The following is a 23,342-nucleotide window of genomic DNA, read 5'->3' on the forward strand; positions in this document are numbered from 1 at the left end:
GGAGCAGTGTATTTTAAGCTCCTAAGAAAGGGACATCCTAAACAAGCTGGATTACTCAAACAAGCACAAATGAAACAATACAAAACTGCAGATACATTTCAAATATCATGTACCCTTTAACCAATACAATAGCAACTATACTGTATGTCTTTTTCTGTTGATCTAGTGATGCGTCTATGTCCAAACCATTGGCTTTATTTAGAAAATTGATCGCCATTACTGTCAGACTTCCTGCCCATCTCCGCCGCTCTGTGCATCTTGACAAAAATAGACTCTTCTCACTAAAATAAGCCCGAGAGCTCTTCCACATGAAGCCAATGTAGTGCCTCACAGAGGATATGCTAAAGTGGTTACAATTAGCTTCAGTGCTGACCAAAGACAACCAAGAAGGGGATTTATAGACTGACCATTATCTATTGCGGTTTATAAGTTGCTTCTATTTAGTTTGGGCCGGTAAAAATACATTTTACATACATGAAAATGTGATTGATTGATTGATTGATTGATTGTTGAAGTTAAAGCTGGGGTACCTGACTTTTTTTTTTTATATTTGAATTTTGTGGGAGGGTTTTATGTCGTAAAAGCAGGAATTTGTGACTAAATGAGACCACTGTGTCCGGTTGGTATCTAAAAATAAAGTGTTTTTTTCATTAACCACGTAGTAAAAGATGAAAGCAGCGATGTGATTGGGTGGTTCACCCCAGCAGCTCTAAAGCCATACAATCACCTGAAAATGAATGCATGTGAATGAAAGAGTTTGTGAAAGAGTTAGATAGTTTTGACTCCTTCCTTTTCCCGGTTAGAAAATCAGGTACTCCAGCTTTATGGGTTCCATATTATCCTAAATTGACCTTTTTGAATCTTGTTTTGAACCATTTTGTTTCTTCATCCTAAATATGAAGTTGTGTTTTGATTTAATAACAGTTCTAGTAATCCTATAATCCCCAGAGTTTCCCAAACTGTGGCAAAGGTGACCCAAAGGAGACGCAGAACGATCTATGGGGAACGCTGAAAGAGATTTGATATTTATATTCAATTTAGATAAATCCAGGAAGTGCTCCAAACACTTCCACTTTATTTCTCACTGAACAGTTAATCAAATAGATTCAACGCTCGCAGCTTTTGTTGTAATTCTTATTCAAACCGGCTCACTCACTAACTGTGTATATGGGCCTTTCTGCTATCTCTTTTTTGTACCAGACATTCAGTTACTACTTTTGTTATATCTATTTGTGCTTTCATTTACCAGCCATACTGTTCCTCCAATTATGTTCCTTGTCAAAATGTCCGTCCACCTCCCAACTCCTAAGACCTTTTCCTCTCCTCCGTGCAATTTGTACAAATGCAGTCCGACCTAACAAGACAGTTCACCGCTCTTCACTTCCTTCCTGCCTGCATCCATTAAAATGTGCATGTGTAGCTTTCCCTGCCAACAAGGGCTTACCCGGGGGAATCCTGTCAATCAAACGAGGCAGCAATTTGTCACAGAAAAAAACAAAGCACTTCGCCAAAGACAGGCAGATGTGTATATGCAAGCCAGGGGGAGATCGAGGGAGTGCCTGAGTCTTTTGAAAATAATGTGTTCCACTGGGTATCAATGCATTTTACACCATGTTCCATTATGTGCATAGGCTGCGATGACATGTTTGGGTGGTGTGTTCTGAATCGGACGGGTCTACGTGGAATAACAGCGTGGCAGGTGATACGTCAGAGAGAGTGGCTTCTCACAGTACTAAACGGAGAGCGCTATAGTCTCCGCGTGCGATCCCTTTTCCATGCTTTTCTTGTCACATTATCTCCATGTAAGTGTCCATATAATTTACTCAGCTGAACTTTAGTGCACTGGACTAAACCCTACTATGTTATTTGGTGTATTGCTTCAGTTGGGGTTGATAAAATGTCTCTTGTTCCTTCTAAAAACACCAGATGCACTTACTGTTCAATGTATAGTCAACTAACTCTGTGATTAGAAGGCAATGTGTGACGGAATGTACTTGAGTTAGGTTTGAACCAAGTACTGTCTGGTTATTGAGCGGTAACAATAACCACTTCTTAATTAGGCTTAATTTACAATGTACAAAATAGGTTAGGTATGAATTAAGTAGTTACTAAGCCTGAATCATTCTTTAAAAAAACATAAGAAAAATAAATATATATAGTTCATCATGAAATATATATTGTTAATTATGAATTAAGTATCAATGTGTGCAAAAAAAATGTTTTTAATTAAAACATTAAAAAACACTGCACAGACCATGTTTCATGTACATATGCTGAATGTTTACTGCTGAATATATTGCTTTCTTTCCTAATGGATCGCCGGCAATACTAACATTTTACAGTTTAGAAAGCTTTGGAGCTGATATTTCATACTCTAGTCAAGGAAAAGTATACTGGATAAGAGTTTGGGGAAGAGGAGTGGGACATAGAGATAGGGACATGACAGATTCTTCAGACTCTTTGTACTATGAAGATCTCATATTATAATCATAAAGACTTTTTCACTGTGGTTGCACATATTTTTCTTTTGGTGTACAACATGTGGTTAAAGTTGTAGCACAAAGGGCTGTGGGGCTGTGAAAATGGAAAGTAGGTGGAAAGTACAATTAAGAGTCAAAACTATGTACTTCTCAATAGCATGCCATGTCCTAACCCTTATACCGTAAATACTTGTGAACAAGCCGTAACTTTAAACCCAAATACCCAAAGATATATTTCATGTTTCACTTTATTTCATTTCCATCTCTTCCAAGTTTTCACGGTGCAATATTTTAAACAGAAAAACTCAACGCTGCCAAACTCTATTTCAGTTTTCTGCCGGTTGCTTCATATTCCATTGTAGAGTTTTATTGTGTATTTTTGAGGGTTTTGGGCGCACACATGCTAGGCCTGACTTTCACATGCAGACCCCATCACGCATTAAGTATTATTGGCCCTGACGTGGGTTGTCTTATCTGTCTGCTTCCATTTGTTCAACATCTTTCTCCAATTTCTCCCCACTTCTTCCACTCCTCTTGTCTGTTATTCTTTCCATCGGCATATTTCACTTATCCCTTCCCCACTGCTTGTAGCTAATCCCAAAAGACAACATTGAACTTTCCTATGACTCTCTATATGTGCCGCGGTGTCAGAGTTAGCCTGCACTTGCACCCACTGACCCTCGTGACGCCGCTCACTGGGGACTTATTATCGACTGTGCCAGACCACTTCACATCAGCTGACCCCGACCAATTTTTTCTTTTCTTTTATGTGCATAAGACTTGCGTGGTGGCAATTCAGCTCTGTAGCAAGTCACAGAAAAGTAATGGCATTGCAAGATGGAAATAGCACAGCTTATCTGATTAATATCATTTCCTTGTCAAAAAGGCTGGCGTTTTGCAATCCATATAACTTTTTTATAAAAAGGTCACTTCTAGTTTTAGGACAAGCTCATGATCATCAGTTGACCTGACTGGTTCCTTTGTTTGAAGCGATTGGTTACGCTTGTCCTGGTAATGTGGTTTAGAAAATTAGCACAAGTGGGTGAGAGACTGGAGGATGGTAGAGTTTTGAGATGTCTATTGTTGGATAGCAAAGAACATGTGTTGAGTAAAGCATGAACGTTGCTTTGGTGTAATATTACAGAAATTACATGTACAAATGATATGTATATATACTAGGCTACCCCAAATAAATTGTCTGTTTGCTGTAACCCAACCCAACATTTTTCAAGTGGGTTGGTCGGTAGGTAAATTCTATTTTTTTTTTAGGATAAGATATTCCTTTATTGTCCCACATGGGGAAATTTCATTGGTGCAACGCAAGTAGATACAAAGGTAGATACAGAAGAAAAGATCACTTATAGGAAGTATGAAAAACACTTTCAGTAGAAGATCTCCTATAAATAAATAAAAACTCCCATAGACAAATAAATAAATAAATAAATACCATTGCATGTGATCCCGACAGTAATTGCACATGAATATGTGTCACGACAGCACATAGATTGCACATGAATTTCACAGTAATTGCACATGAATTCCAACAGCAATTGCACATATGACAGAATTGCACATCAGTATTAGGTTAGGTCAGTATTGCGTGTGTTCAGTACTAACAGTTTTTGTTATAAAGTCTGACAGCAGCAGGAAGGAAAGACCTACGGAACCTTTCCTTCACACATCGAGGGTGGATCAGTCTCTCACTGAAGCTGCTCTCCAGAGCGGAGAGAGTGTCCTGCAGGGGGTGACACTCATGGTCCAGCATAGATGTGAATCTAGCCAGGACCCTTCTGCCCCCCACCTCCTGCACCGAGTCCAGAGCACAGCCCAGGACGGAGCTGGACTTCTTGATGACTCTGTCCAGCCTCTTCCTCTCCCTCTCTGTGATGCTGCTGCTCCAGCAGGCCACACCATACAGGAGGGCCGATGCCACCTCAGAGTCGGTTTACTTTGAAGGCAAAAAAAAAAGATCCAAATGTTGCCATTTTTTGACTCGGAGTGACCACCAGGGGTCAGGCTTCAACAGTCAATGACGGAAAACGTCTCGATCAACCCGATCGGGAGACTAAATCTCCCGATTTTAAGATATTTCAATTGACCTTTTGTATGCCGCTATCCTTTATTTTGGTAGAGAAGGCGAGCGGGGGGAACATGCGGGGGACACGGACGCCGCCATGTTTGTTGTGAAGACGCTGCTGGGCGTGTTTCCCTCCCAGAATGAATGAAGTCAAATTTAAACACCATGACATAGAACGATATGAGCGGTGGCCAGGCCAGTGGCGCTGACAGAGGCAAACCAACATGTCAAAGACAATATAGCTTTCCTCCTGCATAGGCTGTTCAATACAGAAACATATGGAGGACCAAAAATGAAGATGCATATGCATTGCGTAATGCGTTGTTTGTCGCTTGGGATAAAAGTTTACCAGCGCTAGAAAATTATTCTACACAGCGCTTTTGGAAAGAACGGTCGGTGAGTCAGAGAAATATTAGAAGAAAAAAAAAGAATTTGGCGTTATTTTGACAAAATGCTGATTTTCTTTTTCTTTCAGTCGGCTAGTTTTATACCAGGTCGGTCGGGTTACGGCAAACAGACCTATTATTTTGCTCAGCTTAAGCAGAACCCTTATATTAGGGGTGTAATTTTACAGTTTTGTCACGATTCTATACGTATCTCGATACATGGGTCACGGTATCGGGTAGATTTCCATACGTTTTGGCTCTCAAGAAAAATAAACAATTAAAAGAATTTAAATGTATTAGTGGTTATTTGAAAATTAAACACCTATGATATTCACTTGAAACATAACATTTCGAAGAATCACGAGTGTTCAATGATTAACTGCTCTGAACTTTTAAACCGTGGAACATATTTTATAATGAATTTAATATGAGCTGCTGGGAGAAATACACCATCAGACCATTCCATGTGGTGCATTTCATGATTTATTTCTGAATATAATGTATTTTTAAGAAATTCTGTTATATTATAAATAAATGTCTGAACAAACTTTTAAGAGAATGTCTAAAAAGAAGATCTCAAAATTACTTAATGACATATAAAGCCAAAAGCAATTCTAGTGCCTTCAGAAGTTCATATTTTGGTAATTCCTGGGTCTATCAACGTAATAGAAACAGTAACTGAAAGATAAAACCCCATTCTGTTAAAATATGGCAGCTGTGAGTCTCTGTGGAGTAGTTTAGTTCCTGAATTTGCAAAGGATGACTCAGCTTAACTTTTTCCTTTCCAAACCAAAATATATGACAAGGACATGGACACGAACGTATCGAGCAAACACGTGTATTGAATTGTGCCACCCGCATTGAACAATTTGATATTACACACAAATATATATACAAAATAGAGGAAGTGTCTTCCGTCTTTTGATTTTAATGTAAGATACAATGAGAAAAACATTTTGGTCCCGCAATTATGAAACTGCAATTCAACAGCAGCAGCCAACATGGCAAGGAACTTCTCACACTAAACAACACTAAAGTATCATGACATGCCTATAAAGAATGAGTCAAAGAAGAGAAAACTGAGAACATCTTGCTAAAAGTGCAACAGCTATGTGTCAGATGAGTCAGAAATGCACACTTCTCACTAACATCTATACTTCTTCTGTGAACACAGTCTTGACATGACTTCCCTTCGCCTCGATTCTATACAAACTAAGTTCATTTCGAAAGCAGAAAAAGTCAGCCATCAAAAGTCAACAAAGCAATAACCGCGTGTGAGTGACTGCGTGCGATGGAAGTGTTTTTGGTACTCACCGAGCTGACTGCGTCTCTGCGCGTAGGCCACCACGGCGGCGGCGAGCACCACGCAGCACATGGATGTCACAAGGTTTGCCATCTGCGGACACACACACACAAGGCAGAGTCAGTCATGAGCCGCGCCGCTGCCGTCCCGAATGACTGACAGACGCATAGACGTCTACAACATCATGAGGCAAAGATCAATGGTGATATAGCGCCTCCTTGTCGTGTCCCTTTTTCTTTAATTTAAACTTTGGACCTCAAATCAGTTCGGCGTTGCTGGCTTTACTCCCTCCACTCCTTTGAACCAAATCACCCAGCACAAACATATTCCGCCTCCTCCTTCTCCTCTCTCAGTCTCCCACTCTCTCCTCCTCCTCAGTCTTCATCAGACTAATGGGTCCATCCTTTTCTGGGATGGGCTGTGGCCAGGAGCTCTTAAAGATATAGCGGGCCATAAACAAACATCCTGTCTCCTCTCTTGAACCTTTAACGTCCTCAAGTCCAACATTTCAGAATTTTAATATATAGCAAGAAAGCAAAGTTGGATGAGACGGATTCTGCAATTTGCTTTTCGAACCTTTTCATTGTTGTTGGTTTTTAAATATTTTGCTTCGCTGCATTGTTCCTGCCCCTGTTTTTTTTTTTTTTTTCAACAGGAAGGAAAGCAATCAATATGGTTTTTATGTGCACGTCTGAGGAGCCCAAATTAAAACTGCCGGAGTGATTTGATAGCCAGGGCATGACTAAGGACATTTACAGGTATATCTAGCCAGGCGTTGCACGAAAAGATTTAAGTTAGCGCGCTATGTGGACAATGGTGTATTTTTGGTAAGCCAAGAACAGCGGCTCGATCCTTTTCTGGCAGATAAACCGAAAACAAGTGGGATTTGAAAGGCCACATGTCAAATATTGCTCTGTTTGAACAGCAAAGCTCAGTGGATGCCTGACAACAACTTTGGGTTAAACCGGTGGTATCTTTTTGCCCCATCAGCACCTTTTCGTGAGTCAAGGTGCAGAAGCAATAAAACGCTGCTTATGGTGGTTTATGTGCGATGGCAGGTTGATACGCTGTGTGCTTTAGACCGGGAACGACGTACAATACAACACTAAAGTAAATTGAATTCTATCAACTGGGCATTTCTAGAGTGACTATGTTTCACCATTCATTTCATCCAAGGAGGTTCTTCGGTTCCTCTGAAAGGGATCTGGTGAGTCACTGCCTTGTATCTGTCTGAAGGGAGCAGCTAACTACACGGAAACTAACACACTCCAGTTGTTTGCTGTTGTAAATTGATCTTAAAAAGTAAAAACTACACCCAATAATCTTAAATCACTAGAGAAATAGTCAAAATGTATTTTCATGTTCAAGATGCTGCTTTAATCATGCCAAATTACAGATAATATTAATGATACTATTACTAATACAGCAAAAACACCAACAAAAATGGCCATTACCGCTACTACTACATTTTCATATTTCCTCTAATATGTTTTATGGAGAAAAGCTGGTACCTATGAGTTATAAAAGCTGTTCACGGGCAGATAGGGAGATGTGGAAAAGGAAAAGAGTTCCAACTCAAAGGATGACTCACTGCAAAAATGCCTGCATCTGATTTTCTTTACTACAACCCAAATGATGTTTCTCAGAAATATCCATTTTGAAATTGTCAACACAGAATTACTGCCAACTTTTCTGCATGAACAGAGCATCAAATTAGTCAAGTAAAACAATAGCTGCTTTAAAAAGGAACTAACTTTTCAGGAACTTATCACCTGCTTGTCCCCATGGAGACGTTAATGCTTTGGCTGGAATATTCCACAGAATGGCGTCGAAATTATCTATTAAAGTGCGTATGACAGGTTTTCACGATTTTCTAATTTTGACTTTATTTTGTGTATTTATACATGTTGTACATTTAAATTATAGTTTTACACCAATCGAGTAGGTATTTGTGGAGAAAAGGGTGAAAAAGGAAGTAACATCACACTAGGGATACTCTTCCAGTCAAAATGTATGCATAATTTACACAAAGAAAGGCTCATTAATTCAACAAAATAAAGTCACTTATAAATATTTTAATTTGTCAAAAAAAAAGACATTCGATGAGTTTTTGCCCAGTGTTTGCTGGGTAATTTCCAAGAGTGATGTCATCAGTTACAAACAGGAAGCAAAATTATAAGCTAAAAACAAAGCGCGATTCTGTGAGAACATTTTTATATTTTTTAGCAAACTTCAAACTATATTTATCTTAACTGCATTTCAATTCAATGAGTCGTCCGACCTGTCAGAGGCACACTCACTTAAAGGTTAGAACTGAGGAGGCGAGCCATCCACACACAATACTGTCCCTTTAGGAAAGTGAAACATATTTAATCACTCTTTCTTGCACATCATTCTATTTATCTTGAACATCACACATTTATGCCTTTATCTAAAACAACAAGCTTTTCTTCCCCACTTTGTTCTGCATGTTTGTCTTGCACTGAGGGTCTGAGGAGATACTTCTCTGGGACAAAGAGCGGTTGTGTGAGGGTCTGCATGCTGCTGGGGGGCTGCTGGTGTGAAGGCCGTGTGTCTGTGCATGGGAAGAACATTCACTGTTTAGACTTTTCTTGGTTTAACTTGACAGCGTAAGAAAAGCGCCTCTGAGAATATAAAATGCAATTGGAGAGGTTGATTTAATGTTGTTAGCGTGGTGGCTGTGGGGGTAGCATTCTCAAATCACAACAATGAGGTCATTAGTTTGATTTCCAGACTGTGTGGGATCTGTTGCTATGGCGTTTTCATGTTCATTAAGATTCCTGAGGTTCAAATGTGAAGTTTTTTTGGCTAAATAAGGATAACAAAAGAAGTGTTGCTGTATTAGATTATCATTAACGTTTAAGGAGACATATTATGCTTTAATTCCTGTATTGAACTACAACATAAGATCTTTATTTTACATTATGCTCATTGTAAACCACAGTATGGATCTAAAACGGCGTTATAGAAACTGGTGCATTTTGGTCCTGGTCTTTCCTGTTCAAAACTGTAGGACTGACAGTCTCCGCCTCTTCATAGTGACATTTTAGACAATAGGTGCAATATAAGTCAGTGCAATATAGGCGCATGTGCAAAACGAATCAGTGCAATATAAGGCTATAATCTGGCATATGTACAGTTGTTTATTTGTTCAGTAATATGCATTGTTCCAATTTTTCTTAAATAAATAAAATAAAATAAAACCCTATTATATGTATCACTCTTCTCTTAATATGCTGGAATGACTCAAAACACAACTTTGAGTACAATGACGAGGGAACACCGTAGTTGACTTTGTACAATATGTATTTTTTATTTATTTTGAAGAAAGGGACATTTTCCCCACAAGAAATGCATAATTCATCCTGTCTCTGTGGCTGAATTTGATATGCATAATATGAACATTGATTTATGAGCATATTAGCATATTTTTAAAGTATAAAATGGTTCAAAAATTGGGAATCCCTTCATTTTAACCACGCTAATTATCCCAAACACCTAACATCTTTCACAGGGCCCTGAAAAAACAAAAAACGTCTCTTAAATGTTAGCAAAGAGATTTCCCTTGCTCTTCAGCTGCAACACGCCAGCTGTTACAAACTACTGTCATCTCCCATTACCTTACACTGCTTTTGCCTTTGTTTTATACTTCATTTCCGTCACTGCTTTATTCAATACATGCACGGCTATATCCACTTTCGACGCCCTGTTTGGTGTGGTTAAACATGGACACCATTACTTTGTGCATCTGAATGTCACAAAGAAACATATCCTGGAGTTTGGGCAATGTTCCGCAACATGAAAAAGCTTTTAGACGCCGAATGAAATGTGTAAAAGGACAAAAACATTAAACATAGACAAAAGTGTTTTTCATTGCACAAACCCGAAACAGCTTGAAAAATAGACAAAGTAATTTTGAAAAGGCAGAATGTTGATGTTTGTAACTTTCCCAAACAAGAAAATGCCATTACATTAAGTCAGGACCCATTTTGTACTGGTAATCCAATTTCATACGCATTTTGCATGAAACAGCTGCGACGGTCTTCGGAGTTCTGAGTGGTGGTCTATGGACATGGATTTATTAGATACCGAGCATGAAAGCCATGGTCAGTCCAGGAATCTGTCTGCTAATTTACTGACACCATAGAAAGCAAGATGAGCAGATATGTTGCAATGTCGAACCTTTCGAAAGATCCTCACTACCACAAAGTCATTTTTTACAAATGAGAGGCAATTTAGTCATAATTTAGTCTAACTTTTTATGAGCCAATAAGAATAGTAATAATAGTAATAGTAATAATAAAAATAAATAAAATAAATAAAAATAATAATATCAAAGCAAAAGCCCATGTGAGTCATCCATGGCCTAGTTTTAATGCAGTCATATGACCAGTTAAAGTTCACCTGTTGCATTGTGGGAACAGAACATTGTGTAAAAAAAGAGTTCATGAGTTTCATAGAGATTGACTGTTAAAAATGAAACATTTTATCTTTTGAATGGTCAAAAGCATGGCACCGATGAGCAGCTGAAACACATGAATATGATTCTAGTGAGATAATAAATAGACAATTTATTGATCAACGTATATAATACAGGGCCTGGAATTGATTAAAAAAAAAAAAAAATGTAATAATGATTAATCATGACTAAAACCACTAATTGTGACTCAATTATAAACCACCAAAAGGTCAATTTGGACATATTGCATACTTAACAACATTAAATAAGAGGTAAACAACACTTTTTAACATGTCATCAATGACAAAGCTGACCAAAGTTCATAATAGCGTAAGTGACATAGACATAGATGAGTTAATCAAAACAAATCAAACATCTTAACTTTAAAATAGAGATTTGCAATCTTATAATTATAAGATTTAATCATGTTTAATTGCCATTAATTTGTTTGGGGCTTTTTAATCTAGAGCTCCACAGCAAATGTTCTGTCATTAAAAACATGTCTTTTCAGAGTTCAGACTTTGGGAAAAGAAACTGAATGTCTGGTGTGCTAAATGGCACAAATGGCTGGTAACTGGTAAAAGTCTGTCTTGTTTATGTTCAGGGAATGAATATTGAAAGGCATTTCAGTAAGACCGTTTTTGTCATATTACCCAGCTCTACTTTCAAACCAAAGTGACATCATAATTAGACAAGCTTCTGAATCGTTGCACCTGCGACTTACATAAAACCCTCAAATAGCCGCTCCAAATTTGGCGTCCCACTTGCGTTTGAACACTGCCGTGATTGGCACACGTATGTATTTCATCAGAGCAAATATGGCAGAGAGAGTGACAGAGGGTGAAATTAAAATTGCATCCCTTGTCAGCGCATCACAATCCCCCCCATATCTGGGCTCTTCATATTCTAAGTACCGGTTAGCCCAGCGAAAATCCCAAATGTTTCGTCCGGGCGAGTGCTTTGTATGTATGTGTGTGCGCGGGGGGGTTTGCAGTCCAGGAAACCATGGGGGTATTTATCCCGTCCATCAGCTCAACAATACAGTTTTGAAAAGTGACAGACGCTTGGTACAAACCCCCCCCCCCCCCACCACCACCACCACCACCACCACCACTGAACCCCCCGTTTAATATCCTCCTCCTTCCTCTTCCATATTTATGTATTCATCTCTTATTGGTGAGCGGGTTGGAAAGAAGGGCTGAATAGGCGTTATTCTTTTTGGCTCGATTAATTAAAATATATAATTCATCCAGCGTCAAATGATTTTGCTTGTGCGTCATTGTGTGGAGTCCGATTTGGGAACATTTGCATTTAAATTGGAAAGCCAGGAGGGAAATACACCAGGGTGGCCGGCCAGTTTGTGTGTGTATACAAAGATAGAACGCATCCGTCACTTCAAGAAAAGCACATTCATAACAGCTCGTCGCCTCTTTTCTGTGGAGTTCGGTGACCAAAAAATATGTGTTTTTGAATTTTTGGGAGGTCTTCTGTAATAGTAGGTTCAGGCACTTGTGTTAGAACATGTGCAAAAGGGAGATACCACAACTGCAGAAGAGTAAAAAGGAGGGAGAAAGAGGCAGAAAAACATTTGTACAATGTTTGGAGTTCAGTATCACGTAGACGTCTTGCATGATTAAGAGGGACCTATAACTGTTCTTTTGCCTTGTGGAAACAAACCAGGTGATGCCACCAGGCCAAGGTACAAGTCAGTTCTATGGAGAGGAGACTCCGCTTTATTATTATTGTTATTATTTTATATTTAGCATGTTTTCCGGACTATACGTTTTTCATAGTTTTGGCCGGAGTGCGACTTATATGTGATATTATTCATTATTTTCACACTGGCAACCACAAGAGGGCTCTAAGTGACGCAGAAGAAGATTCTGCACTTCCTCTACCTCCTGAGTTTGCAGAGTTGTTCACAAGTGACACAGAGGAAGAATAATTCAATTGTGATTTGGTTGTTTACAAGTGACACAGAGGAAGAATAATTAAATTGTGATTTGGGGTAAAACTGATGCTTTGGTAAACGTGTTAGCATGTTCTTTATGCTATAGTTATCTGAATAACTGTTAATATGTTAAGTTAACATACCAGACACTACAGTTCGTTGTCTGTGCGTCATGTAGCTGAAGGTGTTCCGTTAGCATACGTACACCTATTCACCATGTTCTCTCATCTGTTATGAATTTAAATTGCATTTCAAGATGAAATGTCTGTTCTTGGTCTTGGATTTTATCAAATAAATTTTCCCAAAAAATGCAACTTATACTCCTGTGCGACGTATATATGTTTTTTCTTCTCTATTATGCACACTTTTTTAAGGCACAGGTCAGTGTAATCCTTCATTTGTCCAGGAGCAGAAACTATATATAAATTTAACGTTAATCATTGTCCAGATGAGCGTCCACCTGCCTGTTTCCATGGAAATGTTCTTCCTTCAGCTATAATATTCTACTGTATGGAGAATATACCGATGCATGGTTTTACCTTTATTTCCAAAGAATTATGCACTTCCCACCTCCAGAAAGTAACAGTGTCTTTAAAGATGGCAGAAAAATGCATATATAAGGTTTCCAGAACTACAAATCCAATAATATTGGTGAATATGAATTACCCCTTCTGTTTTAAACCGCTGAAAAACATTTTCCATCATGTGCCACTTTTATACATCAGTAAAAATGTCACGACTCAGACGCATTGTATATCATAATTGGCTGAAGACGTAGCAAATAATGCAGCAGCGTTTGGAGAGTTTTGAGACCACTTTGGCCCAAAAATTACAGGCAATTCTAGAGTGAAACTACAAATACTGACAGAAAACATGACTGAAGTACGCTTGTGTATCAGTTATCAATTTGACTAATATAATATATTGTTGTTGCGGCGACTGAACACATACAATGAATCCTCTCTAAAGAATACAAAAATAATTCACTCTGCGAGGATAGCTGTCAGGAAACCAAAACAAGTCATTACAAATGTGCAGCAAAGACACAGACCCACATTTGTCAAGACAATAATTGAGCTTCCCAATTTATGGAGAGGGTACAATCCCCGGAGAGAGCACTATTCCACAGATATCAAATTGGTTCTGTTAATTTTCATTTTCCTCCCAAATGCACAAAAACACAGGCAGTTTGTTTCAAAGAGTTATTTTTATTGCATGAGAATTGACACTTGAAGAGATGTATCATTACAGGCGATAAAACGGCTTCTCACAAAAAAAAATGTGTGCTACATTTTGATTTGAAAGTAATTAAAAAAACTTGCAAAACCTCAGAAATGTGTGTAAAATAGAACATTTGTGAAAAATACAACTGGCAACTTACATGCACAGATATAGACTTTATAAATACCCTCAGGAGTAATTCAGGACGTACCAAATTGGCAAAAACAGAGTTGCATTTTTAAGTGTATTATAGTATATTAAAAGAGAAAAGTAATGCAATGTGACAATGTAATCCTAAATTAAAACTAAAAACATAACCTCCTGTATAAGTCTGCATGTAAAAAAGTTGTTGAAAAAAGAAGAAAAAAGTTGTAAGAAAGTTACAGAAAATACATGTGCCACTTTGCCTAGTTGTTTATATTTTTTACAAAACCATATTTTATGCTGCGTTCATGTAGTTCTCTGAGAATTCTGTGTTTTGATTTGATGTCGCCAATAATACAATAATAATTGAGTACATAGTTTAATTTTTACATATTTACAGTTTGTAAAAATTTAAGTTAAACTGTGACTGTTCTGCAAACCATGCATGTTTTCTTTAGCTATCTAACAGTAGCCTAATTAGTTAAAAAAAAAAAACGGGTCTTTCTTGTGGAAATCTGTTACTCTGAAGATATGGACAACTGGCCGTAAACCCCAAAATGTAGTAACAAGGATTTTAGTCCACAGCATGTGAAGTTGTCTGGTGTGGAAGTTGGGCGGCAGCATTTGACCCAAATTCTAATTATTTTCTGACTTGTACAAGCGTTTTGAACAAGCGTTTTTGTGCATTTTTAAACTCGGATAAAAGCATTTTCCTTGGCAAAAGACACAATGTCAGGCCCAATTACAGCCCCACTTACCATTACTTAATATTTCAACATGTACATGTAACAGGGCCTGGTTAGTACTTGGATGGGAGACTGCTGGAACACCAGGTGCCACAATGGGGCGCTAGAGGGAATGTTGATGTGTCCTTCGGCATGACAAGTTTCCCACTTTGCCTTATAAAGCGCTTTGAGTGACTTGAAGGTGGAAAAACGCTATATAAATACCCTGTAATAATAATAATAATACATTGACACAGTTCTTCTAGTTGCTAACACTTCAATTGAGACATTTTGGTTACAGGAAGTTTAGTTTGGACAGACTATGTGTTTGGAATACTTTTAAGGCACATATTATAATTCTGTGCTCATACAGTAAAAGTGCAAGGGAAGGCATCGTCTCCACAGGGTACATGAATCAAACGCACCCTCAGTGTATGAATGAAGCCTTGTTCATGACAACGCGGTGGCACACTGTCCTTCCTTGGGGCAATGAGAGGAACTTTTTGGAAAGGCAAAGAAGTCAAGCCATAGTGACAGCTCATCACAGAGTTGACACATTACTTGCCTCTAGTTTATGGCTATTAGCAGACTGGAATACAAAGTGCAATAAAAGTAATTCAACCACTTGATAATTCAATTTAAAAATGTCGCAAAAAATATTGGAAGATAATTGTCAACTATCTCCTCATTTTATTAAATCACACTAAGTCTTAAACTAAACTTACTGGAGGAATTAAAACTAGGGCTGAAACTGTGACTGTTGTTCTTTGAAAATAAAAAATGTGAATATGGAGTTTTACAAATTTTGGCGATAAAGTGACATCATAGAGTTTCATAGGTTCATAAAACTTCTTCTCTCGGTGTATGGCATGTTCTGAAGCCTGTGTAGGGTTCATAAAACTATTATTCGATTACTAATGGCGAGTATGGAGGGTCAAATTAAGTATCAATATTTTTTGTAATGTACTTTGGGCGCCATGGGTTGTAAATGTGCTATAAAATGCACCATGGCGACATTAGTAGACAATTATTTCAGTAATCGATTAGCTGTTTCATATTTCATAAGTGTTGAGCATTCTTGTGACTTTGTTTTGAATTCTACGTCATAAAGTAAAATACTTTAAAGGACAAATATTATGCGGTATTTGGATTGTTATTGGCCTTTAAATATGCTCTTGACTTAAGCAATGCATGTTTTATAAATTACAAAAATCATAATAATGCCTTCAGTGAGTGACCTCTTGCTTTTCCTTAACCAGGAACTGACTTTCAGGCTCCATCTACTGGCTGCAGTGGGAATTACATAGGAGAGAGAAAGAAATGCTAGCTTTCATCCAACATGCTAATGCAGCCAGATGTTATATTTGTGCTTTGACGGCAGAAATGCTTAGGCGTTGATTAATGGACTTAAAAACAGTGCAGAAGTTCTCAGAGCCATGTTGTAGCTAGAAAATAACATCACACACCGGAGAAATGTGTTGTTGACGCCAAATACAACACCAAATATGTTTTTGATGAGGGAAAAATGAAATAACAGGGCTTAAAGCTGTATTGCTGTATGTGTTGTTTGCTTTTGAAGTGAGAAACGATCAATTCTTTACTTAAAAAAATCTTTGTAGTTTCATGTCACCCTGATCAATCATTTCCAAATTTTGGCCATGACTTTAAGTGCTTTACATTCCCAAGGAAAGATCATAAACACTACACTTTAAAACTACTATTCTACATAAATAATCCGTTGACAGAAATGACTTTGTCTTTATGCCCTCACTGACACATAAATAACACTGTAATACATCAATAAACGTCCATTGAACTATGCCCCTTCACACGCTCACAATACGCAGTTGCTGGGGGAACCTTTAATAACATGTTTTCCTTGCAACAACACAACCTCTTCATTCCCATAACGTGCCTCTTAGCTCAGTAACGCTAATTTACTCATCCATCACGCATGTTAGTGTATATTACCCCCCAACGCTCGGTGGTGACGCGCGTGGCATTTAAACAACACGCAAACAAACACACACTTCACTTGCGATTGGCATTTGGCGGCGTTGGCTGATGAGTGGATGGCTCTGACCTTCTTGGTAGTCATTCTGGTTATAATTGCACACTAAAGACCACGTCAATTGTGTCTCGAGGGGAGAGCAAGTGTCAAACGCATAAACGCGGCCATCAGAAAGTGTACGCGTCGCAGTTTTTGGATGCATTCCGGTGGATGGCGCGTGCTCGTGGGGATGGGAGTGATGAATTTGCTCGTTGATCACATGTGACTGGTCCCTGCTGCCTGGGATCTGATCGACCTGGAGATGTAGGATGTGTTGTGTGGGGCGTTAGTGCTGGGAGACGCTCCGCAGGGGAAGAAGTGTCGCTGAAGGAGCAGGTAAGTAAATGTTCTCTTCCTTTTTCCTCAGAGCCATTTGAAAGAAAAAACTAAAAGTCAAAAAATGCGGCCTGATTGATTGGGCCGGAAAATCTTTATAAAAAAACAACAACAAGAAAAACAGTGCAATTAATTAATGCTCTAAAATTGACAAATAATTTTAGAGCAATATGAGAATTGTATTTAGTAAATCCTTCCTTTTTTACATATTTGCTACTATTATGCTATTATTATTGTCGTTTAATGAAAATAAAGTTTTTTTTACTATATCTTCATAACGGAAATGTATTAATAATGTAAATAACTGAGTATTTGAATATATATATATATATATATATATATATATATATATATATATATTTGAATATATAAGTTTAATTGTATATATATTTTTTACGTTCTACAGGTGAAAACTGTGATCTATTCATGTTATTTTTTCTTTTACCAGATTATGCTGTAATTTTGTTTGTATAAAGGTTTGCAATTTCTTATTTTTTTTCAGTCAGAAGTGTCATTGAAAATAATTATGTCAAAATGAATTGCAGATCGTGTCAGACTTCTTCAGATGAGTCTGTCCCGTTTTAGATCTGACATAATCAAAGCTAATTACAAAAAGTGTGCTTAAAAACAGGGCGGGAGATAGACTAAAACGCCTGGATGACTTCTGAAAAATGCACAAATTATATATATATATATATATATATATATATATATATATATATATATATATATATATAGTACTTAAATCTAGTTCTTTTGTTATTCTTGATACACACCTATTGTTAATATATACATTTGGGACATCATTGCTGCACCTTGTTATGTTTTTTGCACAAATGCACATTCCTAGTTTGGTGTAATAATGTGTTCACGGACAATTCTGATAATGAACCAAACACATCTCCAGGAGTTTGAGCATGGTTGAAGCCCCATACAGCCAGAACTCTAAGATTGATTTTTATCAGCTAAAATCAACTTCATAGACCCTCTATCAATCCCCGCCTCCCTGGCTCCTGTGTATTTGTGTGTGAGCGTTTCCTCGTCTCCACCCATCCCGACCATCTGGACCTCCTTCTGTGTTTTCCGCAGCAGATTTAGAAGCTCCGAGTGCTCTGGAAAAACACACCGCTACCTCCGAGCCCGCTCACCTCTGAACTCCATAAGTGTATCAAAGCTAAGAAAACAGGCCGCGCAGTGTCGGCCCCTGGGTGTAATTGAGCGTGTGTGGCTGTGCGTTCTCAGAGTGCAGTTGTCCACGGGAGCGGGGTGGAGCGGGGCGGGGTCGTGTGATGTACGGGCTGTGATCTACTCCACTGAGGTGTTTTCACAGACGGATAATCAGAACCAGAGCTCAGGCCTTGCCCGAAGTGGATGAAAAGAAATGCGTTCACATGGGAAGGAGGGGGACACGGGGAAGAGGTGGGTTCTTGGGAGATTCTTCCTTTTTTTTTTTTTTTTACTTTTGGGTAATATCATTTTTAAGTTACTCGTATGTTGCTCAACTTTAATGTTTGGTAACTCTTCCCGCCATGAGTGAGTCTGTATTTGGTGAATTATGATTACAGCTTTGTATTGATCTTTGGAGATTGTAACAATGTTGAATGTTGGTTGTTTGTTGTATGCAACTTAACTATTTTATGAAGCACTGATGGCTGTGTAATATATGTGTATGGTAACAACAATTAAAAAAAAAATAATATTAATTTACGATGTGATGCTGCGAATGCTATGAGGAAGTGGATTCAAACACCTACTTCCTCCTTTCACGGTTTGAAAATCAGGCAATACTGCAATATGACAGGAAATATCAGAAGTTGCTAATTGTCTACTACTTACTTATTACTATGTACTCTTTGCACGATATACTTTTCTCGCAATATTTTCCCGGATGCTAACTGACAGTAAATAATAATCCAGCACCTCTTCAAACGCCAGGCGGATGTCTGGCTCAAAGGCACAACAATAGCACTGCTGTTAGCTGGGATGGAACAGTCAAACTTTGGCGATGGGATAACAATTTGGAGTTCCTGTCTCAACAATTGCTTAAAAGACTTCCAACACTCCAACAATCCAAATAAAATTACACATAAAACATAATTAGATAAATCAAGATAATAAAGAGTGATAGTATAAAATACAAACATGTAACTACATTGTAGAAACATTATAATAGCTACTTTTTAATAGCCTTAATGACGCATGAGCTAATCCTTAATTCATAATTAACTGCTTAATTAATAACCTTACTCTGAAGTTACTAAGCCCGACTCCTTCTTAATAAACTACTTGTTATGAATTAGGTTTTGACCGTGCTTTATTAAGGCTAATTAAGGTGTAGTTATTATAATGTGGCACCGATCTATCTCGCTAATCAGAACCAGAGTCACACATGGCGGTGTCTGTGGTTTCCCAAAGCTAACACGGCTGACCTGAGTTAACTGCATCTATCCCCGTGTGATATACAGCTGCACATAAACTTCAAAGTAATCATTTGAGTTGGTGCAAGTCATTGCCACTGAAGGGACGCCGGGCAGAGCGCCGCTAGCCTGTCCGTGCTATTGGCTCGTAATGGCTTCCACATTTAGTCTCAGAGATGAGCGGGGTGCTGGCCATGCTGACCCTAGCCTCAACAAGCAATCAACAAAAATAGACATGCCCTTTCTTGTTAAGGGAATGCAAGTTGCTAGGGTATGTATTTGTTCAGTGAGTTTAGAATGATGCATTATAATTGAGACTATGCAAGAAAGTGTCCATTTGGCAGCTAATTCATTGCTAATGTTCACAGTGCACATTGATAGTGTATTGTTTTTCATATTTTGCATTATATTTTATAGCCGGATGTTGCTTTCATTTGTTATTATTACAACTATAAAAAAATACAATACAGTAAATGTTTATTAGCTAGTATGCCCTCTTCACCAGGTTATAAGCCTTTGGTGTGAAAAGTGCATTTTTCTGACCAATGTTCCAGAACACTCCTGGACGAATGAGGGACTGCACCGACTTGTACCAGTTCTTTAAAAAATCTCTTTCAAAAGCACAAAATCAATGTTAGCAGTGATGGTTTCAGTTTCCATATTCATTTAAACAATATCAATGCAATATCAGGACAAATTGGCAGGGCCCAAAAAATTGGCAGGGTAAAAATTAAAACTACGACCAATAATAATAGTCATAATGGTGTTTTTACCCTTGTAAAATGCTGATCTGACCTGTACTAACCAGGCCTGGTAGCGCCACATGTGTGTGTCCATGGAGATAGAGAAGTTCATTGTTCACACTGTGGAACATTCTCGACAGAGCAAAATTACCTTCCAGGAGTTACATGTTTTGGACGGCTGCGCACACGTACTGTTCTATCACAACAAAATTTAAACCTGATATATATATGCCAAGGAGTTTTTAAGAGTCAATATTTAACATCTGTTTGGTGTCTAAATGACCTTAACAGAAAGGTTTCATTGCACACCTTTAAATGTAGGATTTTTGCAACTCCAAATTTCTATTCGTCCAAAATGTACATTGTTACCAACCCACCTTGGCCATATGGTCTAGTCTTGGCTCCAAGAATCTTACAAGTAAAGACAAAAATGAAAAGAAAATGAATTTATTACACGTAATTCCCAGCACAGCCTCCCATAAGCCCTTGAAAATAAACATAATAAAAACATTGCAGTTGGAGTGAAATTGGAAGTAATCAGTGGGCGCATGAGGAGGCACAGCCATGCTAGACAAACAAGGCTTTTTTTTACCGGTCTCTGCTCGGCTGTTGGTATTTTAGCGCGTTCATTTTCGAGTCTGAGATCTCCTACCCGCCCCCAAAACCCAAAACAGCGTATTTACCCAACCTGTTTGCCAAGCCTCTTCAGCAAATACAACCAATACAGTAGCTGCACACATTGATTCCAACACAATTTTTTCCAGCCGGGACACTGGACTAATGCGGTCTTTACCTCACCGCAGGGGGCTATTTGCAGCGCTTGAGTCTTTGGGCTTTCCTGGAGGTCTGCGTGTGAGATGGGTGGCCCACTCGCGCACTCGCAAATGCATTAAATTTGAGGCTGTGTCTCCCGCCGCGGTGCGTACAAACAGTCAGGACAGAGAGAAGTGCGCCTAAATAGTGTTTGAATTAATTTACACTCAGAGCCAAACATGGGCCGTTGTGCACAAGGCTGGGTGGTCCAGCTAATCTCGCTAACCAAGTAAACATGCTAACTATATCGGGGCATTCATCACTAAGTACAGGGCAGCGTGTGTATCTGGAGTCCAAGCAGGAAGTGGATGGACCCATTTATACCGTATATATCATCTCAAAAGTAGGTCAAATTAGCCAATTGCTTAAAATGCATAGCAACAAAACAACACTTTTGCTATTGATATATATTCAATACTCCCGACATTTTTAAGAGCCACTTCAATTGCACATCTTTTCTACTGGCATTCCACACTTTTATTGCATCCTTGAGCAAGACATATTTTATAAGTGTTTGAAAGAAGGAGTTATGTGGTGCAGCGACTGATAAGGCAGCGGTGGGCGATACCAGTGATTTTTGATCCGATTGACAAAATGCCTTGAAACTACCAGAAATATTTTTTACTAGGACTAGAGGCTATCATTATCTTCGCTCCAACCCAGCTTTAACTGATCTAAACATACATATACGTGCAGATAAACTGTATCTCTTTCTTTTTCATTATAAAATAGGTATTTTTCCGCCCGTCACTACAGAGGGATCAGTGTTCTTGGTCCTGGGTTTGTTTTTTTTGACAGTGTGTGGCCTTTAAGGGTAAATGTCCACTATGGAGCAATAAAGATTGACTGTGTGTATTTTCTGGTGGAGAATAGCCTAAGCTGATCTCCATGAAGATATTATTACGGTACTTTGCCTATAATGTTGGTCCGTATGGCACTACTTACTGTATCTATCCCCATGAGGACAAGCAGGTGGTGGGCAATATTGACAAAAATGAATATCTCAGTACTTTTTGGGAGTACAGTATACTGATAACAATAGTCCGGCAATATTATGTCAATCCAACAGAAACTGGTTAAAACATAATATATTTAAACGTATATTGAGGTTTACTTATCGTAAAAATGTGAAATGTATGTCAAATTAATCAAAAAAGTGCAGATATTTTCATTTTTAATCACCTCTTTCTTTTTTTCTACAATACCATATATACTCAATATTCACATTTTGTATACCTTTAAAACAACATTCACGCTATTATATACATTTGATATAGCGCCCACCTCTAACCACAAGGACAAAGTTACAGATCAGATCCGTGGAGAAAAATGTCAAGGTATTTGTTTCCAGTAATAAAAACACCTGCAATTGAATAAGCACAAAAAGCTAACTTTAAGGTCTGTGGAATAGAATAACCATGGACACAGGTCACATGGTGCATCCTTCACTTTTTCAGACTGACGTGGCTAATTGCTACATTTTCCCCCCATGTTTTGCCTGAACAATGTCACATCCGTATACTCGTCTTCAAAGAGGGTGACATCTAAAGTTATGGGCCCCTCGCACCTCGGGCACAGTGACCCGTAACGCGCGGTAACCTGCTGACGTGGGTGAAGCGGGCGCGGGATGCTAGGACAGCACTACTGTGGAGGTGCACACTTAGTCACTGCTGCTGCTGACTGTTCACTGATGTCATTATCTTAGTTCAGCCCTCTGTGTGTGTGTGTGTGTGTGTGCGTGCGTGCGTACGTGTGTGTGTGTGTGTGCGTGTGTGTGTGTGTGTGCGTGTGTGCGTGTGTGTGTGTGTGTGTGCGTGCGTGTGTGTGTGTTTGACAGCAAGAAAGAGGACTCATCCATTATCCCCACAGTCAGAGGTGAGTAGACACAATCTGTACTCAAGAGTGTTGGTTCTTTAGTGTTACTCAAGTAGAAGTGAAAAGTAGTGATCCAAATAATTACACAAGCGAGTTAAATCCAGTTGACTGTATATATCATTGCGCCTACATAGGAAAAAGAAGAAAAAGAATTGCACAATAAAAGTTCAAGTTTGTTTGCTTATTCGGATCTTCTTTAGCCATTACTGGGGCGATGTTTGTTATTCATACAACTGAACATAACAGTTTTTGGAAAAGTAAAATATCCAGGGACGGCATAATGCAAAGCAAAGTACAACTGACCACACGCTTGACATAAAAAAGAAAGAACAAAAAACGTG

At 38.5% G+C, this 23,342-nt stretch overlaps 1 protein-coding gene across 4 annotated transcripts in view; it reads right to left on the reverse strand.

Moving 5' to 3' along the window:
* Positions 1 to 23,342, reverse strand: part of cntfr (ciliary neurotrophic factor receptor) — a 359,444-nt gene that overhangs the window by 201,711 nt on the left and 134,391 nt on the right. For 3 of the 4 annotated variants that reach the window (XM_072453602.1, XM_072453603.1, XM_072453605.1), the window contains one exon: positions 6,258 to 6,339. In XM_072453602.1, coding sequence (XP_072309703.1) covers positions 6,258 to 6,339 — 82 coding nt within the window. Of the gene's footprint in view, positions 1 to 6,257; positions 6,340 to 6,424; positions 6,579 to 23,342 lie in introns of those variants that run through there. The other variant, XM_072453604.1, reaches the window with a different exon arrangement.

This window comes from Eucyclogobius newberryi, unplaced genomic scaffold (assembly GCF_026437365.1).
Source record: "Eucyclogobius newberryi isolate DKJ021-1_F unplaced genomic scaffold, fEucNew1.0.hap1 SCAF_2, whole genome shotgun sequence".
Taxonomy (NCBI): domain Eukaryota; kingdom Metazoa; phylum Chordata; class Actinopteri; order Gobiiformes; family Gobiidae; genus Eucyclogobius; species Eucyclogobius newberryi.